Here is a 15,708-nt window from a genome sequence, read left to right as displayed (position 1 = left end):
GGGACGGGGCAGCTCCGTGCCCCCGAGGGCCGGGCGGCGCGGCCGGGCCCGGTGCGGTCCTGCTGCGGCCGGGCGGCGCCCAGGGGCTGCCTGCGCCTCCTGCCCTCCTTCGAGCCTCGGCTGTCCCCCGAGCTGAGCTACCTTCCCTCCCCTCCTCCCCACGTGCGCCAAGGAAAGGCGATGCCTGGTGGGGTCTGTGCCTGACACGAGACAGTTACGGGATGGCAGTAGAGCAGGGCGCATCTCCCAGGGGTTAAGGTCACAGCTGGCTAGGGCAGCATCCCAGCAAGGCAGCCTCCTACCTCCACATCCCACCCCACCCCTATCGAGGAGCTCGGGTCCTCTCCTCCCCAGCAGAATAGCCGGAGGGTTTTGAACAAAGTTTAAGCCTGCTAATCACAATCCTGGGCCTGCCGGTCTATTTGTACAGCTCTCCCCTCCAAGAGGGAAGCGACTGCTGCTTGTCTGAAGCATCCGCAGAAGCATTTGAAGGTGCCCAGTGCTATAACTGCTGCCAGCAGGCAAATAGTCTGGCTTTCTCTTTGTCATTACTGCTACATGCATTTCTCCAGATGATCTTTTGAAGCTGTAAGCAGGCTGTCAGGCCACTCTGGCACCCCCACCTTGTCCAGTAGATTCTTAATCATTACTTGTCCTTTGAAAACGCTAATTAACCTCTTTTTCAAATGCTTCCCATGCTGGACCTGAAAATAGCTTTCTGCATGCTTGTTAAAGGGACATGGTTTAATTTTCTTTCAAGTCCTCCTTTTTCAGTCATTTTCAGTCCATAATCAACTATTGAAGAAGCATGATGAAAACATTAAGGTCACCAAGTCAAGCACTTAATGACTAAGAAATGCCATTCATGTCTTACACCCAAGGCAAAAGACACTGCTACTTAATCTTCAACTAGAGCTATATAGACCCTCTTCCACTTCATGACATCAGGATGCCTGATGCACCTGACTGGCAGATATTTTGATCTGCAGAGCTGACTGAAAAGCAGGGACAGGCTAAGCAGCCTCTGCGGTCCACAAACTACCAAGGCCCAGTGCTCAAAGGAGTCCCACTAAACAGCGGGTTTCAGCCTGCAGCTTTACAACCTCATTTATCTGAGTCGTGTTTTGCATACTGAAGTAAGGCTTCAGCCTTAATTCCATGAATCAATGCAACCAGAAAGCTATTTCCTTCTCCTTCCTCCTGCACCATGGTAGTATTTCCAGTTTCTAGATCAATTTTTTGTTTTGTTTTTCCCCCCTCCTCCTCCCCTAGAGATCCTTGCTCTCAGTTTCTGTGCCTGCCAGGAACTGCTCTAGCACCACATAGGAGGAGCCACTGCATCCCCAGATGGATTAAACCTAGTACTGGTGAACTTCTCCACAGGTTTCAGTAACAGAGTTCAAATATGCTTCACCCAAATAGGTCCACACTGAACTTTGTAAGACAATTCATCCACAATTGTGCAAGATATATCAGGAGTATCAAAAAAAGACAGATCCGTGCTACAGTAGTAGCCTCCCCCCGACTCCCACATGCCATACTTTTGTCCACAAATGTGGAGTGTAAAACACAGGCTGGAAAGGGCCATTGACTCTAGTCCCTTGCTCCTGTGGCAAACTTAAAGTTACCATAGACCATAGTTAATCAGTCTTCAATGAAAAAGGAAGGGGGGGGGGGAAAGCCCACTCACACAGTTAGGTTTTTCTCTTCTGCTACAGTTGCAGATGGCTGCCCAAAAATCCCATATCCCTGATAGTTAGAAGTCTAATTTCCAGCCTAAAGTTATTCATGGCTAAATCACACTGTTGGCCCATAGCCATCCAGTTGGGCATTTCTTCTTTGTAGTCATTTGCAACTGATAGTTTATGGCAAGAGTTCTCATTAATCTTGAAAAACAAGGCCTTGCTCTCTATAGTTTCCTTGGAGGCAAGAGTGACAAATGCAGAATCATCCAGTTCTTGTACAACATTTCAGTCCCCCTTTGTGTTAATGACTCTTCCAGCTTCTTGTTGCCAAGAAGTTTACTTAACACACTACTACTTCACATGTTAAATTCAGTCAAGTAACTCTCTGAAAGCCATCAATGCTGTAGGCTTTTTTCCAGCCTTGTGTTGTGAGAGCAAAAACCTAGCTATATGGGTTACCTGGCAGTGTTTGTGCTGTTCCTCTCCAACTTAATTAGCAATCTCCCTGTGCATCATAGCACACGCTTTCCTGAAGCCGTGGATCTAGCTTTTCCCTGAACAATGCTCTTGTCTAAAAAAATCAGTAATCCTGTCAAAGGAAAATGCCATACTTGCCTAGTCATATTTGCCTTTGGTAAGGTCATGTTATAGCTTATTCCATTTTACTTCACATCTTTAGAGCAGATTTTGATTGTTTTTTTTTTGTAACCCTAATTTAAGGTACCAATAGACCCTTATTAAGGCCAATAATGTTGGTGTCTTCCAGATGACCTTCTGCCAGTTCTTTGAAATTAGGCGGTACGTTGCTAACCTATAGTCATACAGTGCCATTCCAAACTTGATAACACGTGACTTGTCAAAAACCTATCCAATTGCAGTTTGATGGACCCATTCACTCAATATCTTGGGATGGAAGTTACCTGTACCACTATACCTCCTGTATTCAGCATCATTGTTCTCACCAAAGCTTGAGTCAAAAATAGTATTTTAAAGGTAACAGGGGCATAGATTAAAACACAGACAGCTCTTATGATTATAAACAGCTAGAAAACTTTTTGCTATGCTGTACTTTCCTACAAACAATGCAATTCTTTTTAACTTACAGCAAGTGGAAGAAGTTGTACCTTATAGCAGAAATATTGCCTGTATTTAGAAGCGGCAGTGAAATATATATTAGAAAAATAGATACAGGGTCCCACTAGTTGAGCACTGTCACACTTTCCTAGCAATAGCTCATAGAGCCTGCTGCAAGTAATAAAAGCCAGCAAGGTCACCGGCATGATTAATTTAGTGTTGAAAGAAGGTGTCAGGAACAGCAAAAACAGATAGCGACAGACCTAGCTCAGATATTGGTGAAAAAATCAAAAACTCAAGTTGCTCTTTATTTTGGATGGAAGTCCTTGTTGTTCTACAATTTACTGCTAAAAGACAAGGTTGACAAAGAGCCTGCATGCTATGCCCTTGTGAAGAACCTCATGTGGTTCTGACACATTCCAGCACTTTTCTTTCCTCAGGAAAGGTGCCACCCAAGCACTATTACATGCACATGTGAAATTACTCTTTGGCTAATATTTTCATAGAAGGACAGAAAATATTTCATTTTGTTTTCTTTTTAACAAAAATATTTTTCATTTTGTAATAAACATAGACAGCAGCAGAAATATTTCACTTATATTTGTATTCAACTAAAAACAGACAAGAAAAAGGATATATTTTGCATAACATTGGAATAATCATAAAAGTTGTAGTAAGGAAAGATAAGAAACGAGTAAAAACAAACTCCTGTTTACATAAGGGTTTTTCTTACCTCAATTTTAGAGGCCAATAGCTCAGATTATCATTCTGTTTACTCCTAGTCTTACTCAGGACCAGACAGGGTACTCTCAGACTACTCTCAGCATAAATTAAAACCTTCTCCGGCTGCTTTTAATCCTACTCACCTGCCCTGGGCTTCAGGGGACCTTTTGTCAGCTGGGCATTGTCAGGGTGTGATTGACACAGCCAGGTCTTTAATCATGCTGCTAGCACATTTCCTGGGCTGGGACCTGTGGATCAGCTAAGAGTTTTTATTTTTTATTTCTTAGTGGTTGATCTTCTGGCTCTATTAAGCCAGGAGTGACTTAATGCAAGAGATAATTGGTGACAGTGCTGTGCATTTAAAAGAAAATTGCTGTAATGGAAGCATACTGCTAAGTACAAAGATACTTGTGATATCAAAGGAACGATAGCAGATTAAGTACTGTAAAACCAACTGCTGTGTTTCTTTATTGCTTTCACTGAGCTGAACAAACTTTTTTGCTTGTGGGAAAAAAAAGTGTATTAAAATGGCTATATTTTTCTCCTAGTACCCTTGTCTACTGAAACACATCAAATCTGATTTCCATTTAAATAGCTATTTGCCCTCACTCTATGTGGAAGTGCATCACACCTCTTGTCATTCAGAAACCCCTGTGTTTATATGAAACTGTACAGGGCCTTGGGATTAGACCTCCACAAGAAAAGACCAAACACTGGTATGTGGTGAAATGGAGGCTTTCCAGAGCCAGTAGCAAACAGATGGCAAAAGAACTCTGTAATTTGTGAATCTGATGCTAGGACTTTTGTCAAGATGTTCAGATAGGAATCAAGCTCAGATTACCCTAGGTGTATGATGCCACTGAGCAAATGTCCAGCTGTGCCTTCTGGGAGGTGTCATATAGTCCAGTCTGAACAGGATGCTCAGGTAAAAGTGCAGGGGGGAGGACAACATTTGGCTGAACCCAAGTCATCACTACTCTACACACATGCATTTGGGGTGTAAGTTCCTTGATGAAAAAAAGTTCAGTAACAATCATCGCAGGGGAGGAATCTGAAGTGTGTGAGGCTGCTGGTGGGAGTAGGAATCATGCAAGAGGTATGCTAGCCATTGCTAGCTCAGTAGTGAAAGGTGTCTGTAGTAAATTGATATCTGGCTGCCGGACTGTACTACAATTGCAGCAGGACGGGTGCTTGCAATACAATTCTTACACCTATATCATGGTAGCCAAGAACTTTTATATATCTGCCAGGAGTTCTATAGTTTATTTTGAGTACATAAAAAGAGATATAAGAAATACAGAATAAGAAATACAGTCCCTCTTGGGGATCCATGAGAATTGAGAAGTGTGCACTAAATATCTGTGCATTTGCTTAAGTGTAAGAATCATTGCACTTTTGGAGCCTTTCATCTGAGGATACTCATGTGCAAATTGGGTTAGCATCTTTGTTTATGTCTGACACTGCACAACGTACATATGAGCCTCTGTTTTCACTCTGTGTAATCATGTAATCAGGCTGGGATTTACTGGATGGGATTTGGGGCCTGTAATTCACTCATCCCCATTCCAAGCAGTGCCCAGGCAATCAGCATGATTCTGAATTATGTGGTGCAGTCAGGTATTCCCCTCTTTGGTGTTCATGTGCATTCAGGTGGCTGTTGACTGCACTCCTGGGAGCTGTGTTCTTGAGGGGTGTACGGGTACTTACTAGCAGATGTCTTCCCGCTCCCCGCCCCCCAAATACATGCCTACAGTTGGGCTGCAGAATGCCATAGAAACGTGCTATAAAGAACTGTCCTGCTGTGGTAAAGAGAAGGATGAAATGACAAAATACATTTTGAATCTTTAACTTACATAATTTTGTTTGTTTAAGAAATCTGGTTACCCTAATTAAAAAGAGAGCACTGAGAAAAGAATTATTTTCTTGCTATTTGTGGAATCATTTTGATTCTTGAGATCTGTCCCCACACTCTACTTTAAAATATTGGAACAGCTGTCATTTCTTTGTGCCTAGCTCAGGACAAGTATCACATACAGAAATTTCTGTGATGGTGTATTACATGACTCTGGCACATTGGTATTATATCAACTAAAGCAGTCTGCACACAGCCTTTTTGACCATTTCTTAAACTGCTCTCCTAGTCATCTTGTTCATTTACAGCGCCACACTTCGTTTCACTCATATTCCTTTGACTGAAGATGCTGTAAAGTTTAACACAGAAGGCAATAACAAAAGCATGTAGATGATGATAACATGAGAGATGATGTGTGTCAGGCTTACTCATATAGACTTTAGAGAGATGACAGCTAAGTGAAGCAGCCAGTATGCTCATTTAGTTTCCCCATCTCCTGAAGTAAAGAATTCTCCTGGAAAGGACTTTGTCTTCATATGAATTAAGAGCATTTAATGCTATAATGCTTTAATTTAAATTGTTCTGTTTGTTCTTGCCATATAGAAGGAGATTTGCAAAACAAAACAAAACAAAAAAACAGCACTGTAGACATGAGTATCAGATCCTGTATGCTAAAAATGCTTGCTTTTTTATCATAATAAAACTGAACAAACTTGAATAAGCTGGTTAACATCATACTGTGTCCTTATCTTCTCCGCTAAGGTGTGTGCCCAGCATATTTATGTATGCGTGAAGAAGAAAGCTTTGTACTTATAATAAAGAATTTTTTTGAAACAAATACTCAACAAGGGAAACAAAAAGGGGCATGAACATTTCTTATGTACTCTTCTTTTCATTTATCCTTTGTAATTAATCAGATCCACACTTTGAATGAAATGCAGCATATGCATTCAAGGACTACAAAGTGTTACACAAGCAATGATTCATGAAGATTCACAACCATTGGTGAGTTGGATAAATATTTATGAAAATGTCATACAGATTCACAAACTGAGTCACAGAGAGCTGGTGTTTGTAAAAAAAATTCCACTAATTTTGCATGCTTCCATTTTTTGGCATATCCACTTACTTAAAAAATTTACAACTTCCTTTTCAGATGTGTTGAATATATGTACAGCTCCAAAGAAATCAATGACAACTCAATTACACGAGCAGCAAGTGGGGCATCCCAGATGACCGGTCATGTCTGAAAATTTTAGCATAAATGCCTTGCTTATGATTGAACACCTATTCTTCTTCCAATGAAGATGAATCTATTACAAGAGTAACAGCTGATGGGAGCTACTGAGATGATGTCTGCAAGGGGTTGAAAGGAAGAATCCCAGGCTGTGGCATACATTGCATTATTTTCTCCTGTCTCATTGTAGGCACTGAGGAAGTGGAAGTGCAAAAGACCTGAGAAAACTTTTAATATTATTTATTTCTCTGTATGTAAGCAATATTGTTCCCTTTAAAAATTAACTTTGCAGATGGTGTCTGGACTGCAAGCACCAGGTCTTTAAAAAGATACTGGTTAGTGAAGTAGGCAAATTCACTGCTTGATATTATATGATTGTCCTTATGATACATTTACACCCTGAAGGATAACTATGAGAAGTGATGGTTTCCAAGGATATGCAGGAAAGCAGAACACCTGCCTAGTGTAGATAGCAGGGAGGATCCTTGTGTAGGGTCTCATTGCATTTTGAATGCCTACCAAATCCTCATTGCTTGTGACAGAACTGGGTTTTGCCAGGTTAGTGTAAGATTCTGACTGTAGGGCCAGAAGAGAATAATATAACTAAAATAGGGATTCCAAAAAATAGTATTTCCTGTCTCATCATGGAAAACAAACCTAAAGAGCAAGAAGAGAATGTAAAGTACATGCAGACTTTGAAGAAGAGGTAATCATTTTCAGCCTTTGGATTGTCAGACAAAACAGAAGTGTTTTGTTTAAATCTAAGTAAGTTGCTTCCAAGGCCCAAATAAAGTATTTGTTGATGGGTTCAGTGATTTGTAGGGGAATCAGTAGTTTGTATGGTTCTTTCAGTACTTCATATTATTCTTCTGATACCCCAGAAAGTGAACTAGACTAGCATAAGATCTTCCCTTGACTTTGCCTGAAATGCAGAGAAAGAATCACCTGGGCAGTAAAAGTAGTATTTCCTGTTCAACAGATGGCCAACAGCAGACTCAGTCATTTTTGGAGTAGTGTTTCCAGTAGTGATTTACAGACCATTAATTATCTCCAAGCCTAGAATAGAAGATCCATGGACCTATCATGTAGTATTGTAGCTGTATAGTATTTTCAGTTAAAAGTCTGATGCTAAAGACTCATAGTGCCCAACTGACAACGGTCCATGGGTCTAGCCTGCATGGGGACCCCTCTTGTAGAACATGGGAAATGCCAGCAGCATCCCTACAGCAGAGGAGACAGGGCTTTGGAAAGATTTAAAATACRAAATCTTCAGTATTCCTTATGGCCAGAGAAAATTCAGAAAATTAAAACTGAGGGCAAAATAATTGCCTGCAGTGTGTTGATTTACTCAGCATGTGGGCCTTTGAAGGCTGGGAACCATTCACTGAGAGGTTTTATGTGAGTGGAAAAAAGGTGGCTGCAGACAGCAAAACAGGAGCTGCACTGGGAGCTGCTAGTTGATCTTTATGGATATTATGCCTTAAAGTAATTGTGCCTAGGGAATTTACATCTCTTAGATTTTGCCTTAACCAAATGAGGAATTTTCTGTTTGTCAACATTCGCACGCACATTTCAGGAACCTCCCAGGAGCTGGAGCTTTGTCCTGACAATACTGACCACAAAGGGTCTTCAGACCTGCGACATGCACGTTGTAATTGCAGTCATTTGTAGAAAAGTCACTGAACACAGACTCTTGCCTGGGAAGTGTTCCTAGCCATGTTTCTATCCATACACTAAATTAGTGGTAGTCAGGGCAACAAGAAGACATTTTGGGGCCAGAGCTGCTTGTTAATTTGCCCTTCCAATAAACTTATTTCGGAGAAAAACTGTATTCAAAGTAAGATAATATGGGGAAACTCTTGTAGCAACAACAGAATTTTGAATTCCAATTTTCATCCACATATTTCTCCTCATTTGGTGTCCTCTTACCCAACCTTTATTGTGGTCTTCTTAATTCTGGCTAACAATTCTAGCTCAGCATGATGTGGAAAGCCTAGGTGCACTTTCCCTTGAGTACTACAACGGTAAGGCAGGCCTAAATCTCTGGAATACTGGTTGTCCTTCAACCTTCCCCACAATTTTGGCTTGTACCTGAAAGTTCAGAAAAATGTTCCGAGAACTCTCCATGAAAGGATCAAAGATTTTCTGTTTATTTAAGCCTACAGGACATGCTTCCAATTCTAGTGAAGGTGTATATATAAGGATGTTAATGGTGACCAAGGAGTGCAGATACACCCCTAAAGTGTATCTGACAATAAAAGGTAAAATTGTCCCTCCTCTGCCCCAGTCTGGTAACACTTGCTTACATTTCATTAAGGCAATCTCATTGCATAGGAGAAGTACTATGAAGTAGCTACCCCCTGCCCAAACCTAAACTTTCACTGATTTTTTAGGTGCCCTGAATAAGATCTGTAGCTGTCCCACCACAGAACTAAAATCTGCCTGCTTGGAACCTCAGATAAAGTTGTGTTGTTGTGTCAAAGAAACTTGCTCCACAAAAAGTGTTTACAAAAAGTGTTTACTTCCCCATAACGATGGAAGTGAACATACCAATGATCACCAATTTGTGACACATAGCCAGTGTTGCCAAATCTTACAATGCTGTCATGAAATTTATACTATTTAATATTTTTCTTAAAATTCCAATATCCTAAGTCTAGAGATGTCAGGAGAATTTCAGTCTTCATTAAAGGAAAGAAAAGAAAAAAAAAACCCTCCAAAGTCTTTTGTTTGTGGAAAAAAGCTTGAAGGTATGAAGAGAGTGTAGCCTAAAGCTTAGAAGTCAGAAAACACACTGACATTGCTTAATGTTTTTGAGTCACTTGAGAATAAATGATTTTTGTTTACTAGTATTTAAAAATAAGGTTACGTCCTGCCTTCATTGTAATAACTAGCACAACTTCCGTAGATTTTACCAGGGCTTAGATTTCTCCCCGTCTCTGTTTTTAGTCTTATGCAATTGCTAAAGAATTTTTAAGTTGTTTTTCAGTTGTTTTTCTTTTTTAGAAAGAAATATGAAATCTAGCATTGAACAGCACAAATGCAGAATCAAATGACATGCAGCACAGAGCAAGCCTTGCTATCTTCCTGAAAAATATAAGCCTTTGGCATTGCAGAGGTTTGTTATGGAGAATTTTACTATCCTAAGTGGTGGCAGCAGCACATTTTGAATTTAGGTCAATAGATATTTGTCAAAGTCCCTAACAGTTACATGAATGTTCTCCTAAAACAATCCGTGTCTTCTAATTTATTAGGGTACTCCTCTACAGTACTCTTCTTTGGTGGTTTTGAGCTGTATTTTGTACTCAAAGGTTTTTTCTTATTTCTGTAACAAATTGCTATCCTGAACCATATCCTATTTGTCATGATTCTTAAACTGCAGCTTCTTAAATCAAGGGATTTGATACAGCAAATCCTACTATCTTCCTGTGATTTTCTTGTAATTGGGTTTGAAAGTGACGGAAATCCAGTGTGATCACATTAGGCTAAAGCATGGCTTGGATTGCATTGGTATAAAAGGGAGTAAGACTGTCTTTCTGCATATGGATCAGTAACCTATATTTTTCACAGGAAATACAAGTGTTGTTACCTGTTTACTTATTATCATATAAAGTGGATGGGGAATTAGAAGGAATAGACAATACCTTGACTGTCTCCTCGAGAATGTGGCAAAGACAGAATAGCTAATAGCACAGTGAGTATTGTAATTTGCTCCTGGAAAAGTCAACAGCATTTTATTTCTCACCAATGAATATGTGGGAGCATGATATTCTGCTTTAGAATATGTTTCCTGTTTATTAATTACAAGAAAATAGAGCCAAACCCAGGACTTTTTGATAGAAAGCATTTTTTTTGGTTAAGAAAACTCTGAAAATTTAATTTCAAACTAAAATATGTATTGATATTTTAAAACCAAAATATTATTAAAAAATGGGAAAGTTACTTAGAAAAATTGAGGCTTCTCCCAAAGCACTTTTAATCAGAGAATAAAATATAAAACATAAATAAGTTTGAATCCTCACTTTTGTGAGCTGTTTTGTTGTTTAGTCAGTGACAATGTAGTTAGGCATATGGAGCTGTATTTTGACTTGTGGTCAGTAAATACTGTGGTATCTGGAGGAGGAGTTTGTGTGCATGTAATGTAGCATGAGAAGGGACTGCACAATGCTTCAGGGCTTAAATTGTAAGGGGAATAGCAGTTCTGATTTGACTACAATCAGCTTTTATTTAAAAAAAAAAACACAACCAGCTCTTAATTATTTTCTTTTTAATTGGTGAAATTTTCCTAAGTAAGGATGTTGTTTATGGCAGTAAAATCTTCATATGTTTACAAAGAAGATACTGAAACACTATTTTAATATGCCCTCCAAATTCTTGACCAATGCTAACCATACAGAGACATTTCAAGAACAAATTACACAATACGCCTGCTCTCCCGCAGAAAGTAATTGTCCAAAGAATGAAGCAGTAGTTTCACCCAAGTGATGACTAAGGAACACCAGGATCAGGCAGTAGCCTGAATCTGTCCTTTATGCTCTGAAATGTAACGTTCCACTAAGCCTATGCTCTATTTCTTACCTACCAACAATGCATCCCAGGGAGATAAAATACACACAACCAGGGTGTTGAATCAGAACATAGGCATTTAGAACAGTAAAACAGAAACAACCTTTGGGCAGGTGTTTTCCACTTGTCAGAACAAGTTGGTAATGAAATACAAAGTGATTTCATTAGAATCAGCTTTTTGGTATCTTTCAGGTTTCATAAACTCCCAGGCTGAGGGCCTTAGAGAACACTCTAATAGAGAGAAGAGCTGTTGATATTGTGTCTGGTTATTCTTCCCCATTTCATTCTGGCTTACAAAAAGGCCAGATGATAATACTTGGTGTTTTCAAAGATTAACAAACTCCCTGCTATACCATCATTAGGTAGGTAGTTAATATTCAAACTTCACATATGGGAAAATGTAAGCAAAAGTCTGTGCTATCATAATATCTTGTGAGGGCACAGGTGGTGTGTTTGGGTCAAGGATGTAGAGTGATGTACTGCCACTGACTGTGGTGGAAGGAAGGTGATGACCCTGTCTAGCCAAATACTATCTTCATAGGCTGGCAGTTGTGCCCCTCCAGCCTCACATCCTTGGTGTGCTTGTATCTCGTGCATGCTGGATAGCTGTGTCAGGCTTAAGTCATAGTATATGTTCCAAGGGAGATAGTTTCCCTTCCCCCCCCCCCCAATAAGCACAGCTCTACCTAGCTGCATGGGTAGACTTCCAGAGAGTGGATCTGGGACAAAGTCATCGAACTGGCTTCTGACCATGGATTTACAAAGCTCATTAGTTGCCTTGCATACTGCCCACCTGGGAATCCCATATCTAATTATCTTGAAAAAGGTTAAATACCCACAGGAGTTTGAGAGAGAAAGAAAATGAGCCTGGTATTTAAACAGAAAAGGAAAAAAAAATGCAGTTTTTAAGGAATAAGCTGAGAAGTAGAATATTAACCTGCCAAAGGCAGAAAAAGTAGGTAATATTAAATTTTAGTATTTTAGAGGAAGAAGGGAGAAAGGGTAGTATTGATCCAGGAGTGCAGTATAAAGCTAGTCTAGTCTATAATGATAAAGAAAAATGAAGGGGAATAGAAGACTTGTATCTCTGATTCAGGGCATCAGTTTCTTATGCAGGAGCCAATGAGCTGTGAATGTACTTCCTTCCTTTCAGTGAGAAGCAGGTTGCTCAACAGCACGTGTTTACTAAGAAGCCTTTATGGGGTGGCTAATGAGCAGATGAGCAGCCTGGGGAAATGTTGCTGTAGATCCCCAGGGTCACTCTTTGTTTGGCCTACTGATGCCTTTGCAGTATCAATGTGTTTTTTGTCTTCCTTTGTCCCTAGTGCTGGGCATCCCAGAGATGATATGGCCAGTGCTAGCTGTGATGGTGGCCTTTGTGGGTACTGACAACACTATAGCTCTGGATACTAGCTCTGTGCTAGGTTGTGCATATGTTCATCTGACATGTTTTCCTCCGTACCCCTTGACACATCCCTTCCTTTCCCTCCTTCCATGTAATGATGCCAGCTGTATGTCCTCTAGCCACATGCTTCCATACTGCAGCTCTGACTTTGTATCCCTACAAACTAGACCCCATCCCTTCATTTCACCTTGTTCCTTTCCCTTCCTACTTCCGCTCTTGTCTGCCTTGAGATAAATGCTTGCACACAGGCAGGAACTGTATGTAAGAGCCTGTAGGGTATGCTCAGCCCTTGCCAGGCAAACACCTCTGCCCAGGCAGCAGCAAAGCTGTCTTTAACCCACAGTGTGGATGGATATGGTTCATGTAACATGTTTTGGGATCCCTAGCTCTAGGCAAGGTACACTGGAGAAGAGTCTGGCTTATCAGTATGTATAATCCCTCTGTATATCCCTTTGCTGGGATGCTAGTTCACTAGCTAAGGAACTGAGCCCAGCATGGCACAGGGTGACTTTTCCCCCCTGGGGATGTGGGTTCAGATGTTAACTTTTCTGCTGCAAGCTCAGCAGCAGAACTTATTGATTGGGAGGAGGAAGATAAAGAGCAGGTTTTACCAGGAGAGAAAAGGAGGCAGTGAAGGGAGGGACTGCCAACAAGTACAGCTTGGACAGTTTTGATTCTTAGAGTGAACAGAAATAAGGAGGTAGAGCCGTTTAAAAAAGTTACATAAAAAACAGAGGTGAAGTGCTAAACAAGATGAAAGATAGGAGGGGGTGGAGAAGCGGGAGAGGATCAGAGCCTGACAATGGGGGAATGGCAGAAAGACAGTGAAGAAAGGGGAGAGAGAGAAAGGAATTGAAGTGACTGAGGGAAAGGCAACTGGGACGCCCAGAAAACCCAAGGAGGGGAGGGGAGGGGAGGGGAGGGGAGGGGAGGCAAGGCAAGGCTTGGGTGGCAGACAGGCAGCTTAAGCGTCTCTGGGCAGGATTTAGGTCACAGAGTTTCCCGTGGGCCCTTCGTGCTTCAGTGAGGAAAAACAAGCATGTACCCAAGGCAGGAGACCGAATACAGAGGACTATTTGTACCCCCTTTCCCCTCATTTCCGGAACCCCCGGCCCCCTAACCACTTCAAAACAGGCTGGGAGCCCCGTTTGCAACGCGGGCAGGCTGCACGTGAGGACCTATCTGACTGCGGCCTCCGAGGCGTCGCCCCCCGTCCGCAAGCAATACCACACACGACAGGAAACCCTACCTGCGCTCCCGGCCACCCCTAATCCTCACCGGCGCCGCGAAAAACCTACCGCAGTGCACGGCGTGTCCCCCCCCTCCCTCGCCTCACTGAGGGGGCGCTGCGGGCGCGGGGCGGGCCGCAGGCGGGGCGCCGCCATGACGGAGCAGCGGCGCCGGGTTCGCTTCCTCCAACATGGCCGCCTCCAGCCAGGTAACGTGCGGCGGCGCCGGCTGGGCCCGGCGTCGTAGCGGCCGCTGTAGCGGCTCCCACCCCGGGCCGTTGCGGGTGTAAGATGGGTTTCTCCTCTCGGCTCCCCCCCAGCAGCAGCAGCAGCAGCGGGGGCTGTGCTGTGCCCGGCTGCCCGCGGGGGCGCGGGCGGCGGCCCCCCTCCCTCCCTCCCGCGCGGGGGCGCTTAACGGGGTGGAGGCAGAGCCAGCCGCCAGCCCCTGAGTGTGCTGCGCGCTGCTCTCACAAACCCTGTTTGTAAGGGCAGAACGGTATGCGCAGATGCTCATATATATATATATGTATGTATATATTTTAAACAAGTGCTCAAACCCCATGAATTTAAGGGATATCGGTGGGAGGTTCAGGCATCACTGTCAAAAATGCTGCGAGAATAACCCCAGAGATGCACCGGCACTTTCTGGCACATTTGGACAATGCCGGAACTTCTAAATCGCCACCTCAGCGTTTTTGCGTGCCGTTTCTTCTACGCGTTTTGCTGTGTTTGTGTCTCTGGAGGTGCTGTACGCGTTGATGTGTCTGAAAAAAAGCGGACAACCGCAAACTCAGTAGTAAACTGCAAAACTTGGTAACTGAGCGTAGTGCTCCCTCTGCTGGTCACTTCCCTGTGGCGCCGCTCGGCTGAATGAGGCGCTCTTGTTTTCCCAAGCGGCTCCCGCTGCAGCCCCCGTGGTCTCCCCCCGCTCCGCTGCAGTCCTAGTTAAAGCTTCCAGTTTTAACTGGCTCTAGTTTCCGCTTTCAGTTACTCCGTGTAATAATTTCAGAACAACTGTGCAACCCGCTGTAATCGGAGCTAAAGCCGTGCGAGCGGCGGGGTGCGCTGTGAGGAGCTGCTGCCCGATGCTCGTGCAGGGAGGCGACAGTAGTGATGCAGGCTCCACTGCTGGGTGCGTGTTTCGAAGTCGTGTTGACCTTTGGAAAGTGAGCGTGAAGTGCTACCAGATAAAGTTTTCTACTTATGTATAACTGCGATTCCTTGACTTTGAAGCCAAGGAAGACTTGGTTTTAGTGCTGCAGAGTCAGGCCTCTGATAACAACACTGAGATCCAGGGAGAGGTTCTCCTGTCCCAGCGAAGGTGTCTAGTGCTATTTGGGACACCTTCAGGGGTTGGAGACGTCTGCATGATGCTGGCAGATATGAGACAGCACTCAGGGAAGGTCTGCATCTTCTGGAGCAGCAGTTAAGAGACTAGGTGGTGCAGGGCAGGGCTTCTCCACGGACTTTAAATACCTTGGTTTAGGCAGCTGAGTCACACCTCATCTGTCCCTATTGTATTGGTTAGTTCAGAGGTAATGAAAGGGTGGAAAGTAGTATTTCCACTTTGGTTTCTGTGCTAGTTTGCCAGGTGTTGGGCCACTACTTCCTGACTTTTGCTTACAAAATGTGGGAGTTTGTGGGGGCTTGCTCTCTGAGGCCTGCTTAAACCCAGAACTGCTTTTCTCTGACATCGGATGTACTTGCCCAGGATGCTGAGCTGTAGATACTGTGTAAAAGACCTTTAACTTCGATATTCTTTTCTTCTGGCTGGGCCTGTTCTGAAGAGGCTGACTGACAGTGGTCTGATGGGTAGAGGTGATGTGTATAGCCTCCAAACTTCTCTATCTGAAACCGATTTGCATGGTTCCAAACAGTGAACTCATCCTATGCATTACCAAATATTTTTACTCTCTGCACCCCCACCTCACCAAAAT

The 15,708-nt window shown here is 42.9% G+C and overlaps 2 protein-coding genes across 13 annotated transcripts in view; one reads left to right on the top strand and one right to left on the bottom strand.

Annotated features, from left to right (window-relative positions):
* The window catches only part of ELMOD1 (ELMO domain containing 1), a 61,322-nt gene extending 47,414 nt beyond the window's left edge, over nucleotides 1-13,908 (bottom strand). For 3 of the 8 annotated variants that reach the window (XM_026069339.1, XM_026069340.1, XM_026069341.1), the window contains exon 1: nucleotides 3,626-3,794. The gene's annotated coding sequence lies outside the window, so the exon portion shown is untranslated. Of the gene's footprint in view, nucleotides 1-3,625; nucleotides 3,795-13,840 lie in introns of those variants that run through there. The other 5 variants (XM_026069342.1, XM_026069344.1, XM_026069338.1 and 2 more) reach the window with 4 other exon arrangements.
* ALKBH8 (alkB homolog 8, tRNA methyltransferase) overlaps nucleotides 6,801-15,708 on the top strand; it is a 64,345-nt gene continuing 55,437 nt past the window's right edge. For 4 of the 5 annotated variants that reach the window (XM_026069334.1, XM_026069332.1, XM_026069335.1 and 1 more), the window contains exon 1: nucleotides 13,949-13,980. In XM_026069334.1, the coding sequence (XP_025925119.1) occupies nucleotides 13,963-13,980 (18 nt within the window). In that variant the 5' untranslated portion in view covers nucleotides 13,949-13,962. Of the gene's footprint in view, nucleotides 9,690-13,948; nucleotides 13,981-15,708 lie in introns of those variants that run through there. The other variant, XM_026069333.1, reaches the window with a different exon arrangement.

The sequence above is a fragment of the Apteryx rowi genome, unplaced genomic scaffold (genome assembly GCF_003343035.1).
Source record: "Apteryx rowi isolate R43461 unplaced genomic scaffold, aptRow1 scaffold_292, whole genome shotgun sequence".
Taxonomy (NCBI): Eukaryota; Metazoa; Chordata; class Aves; order Apterygiformes; family Apterygidae; genus Apteryx; species Apteryx rowi.
This window is presented reverse-complemented; position numbering and strand designations above follow the sequence as displayed.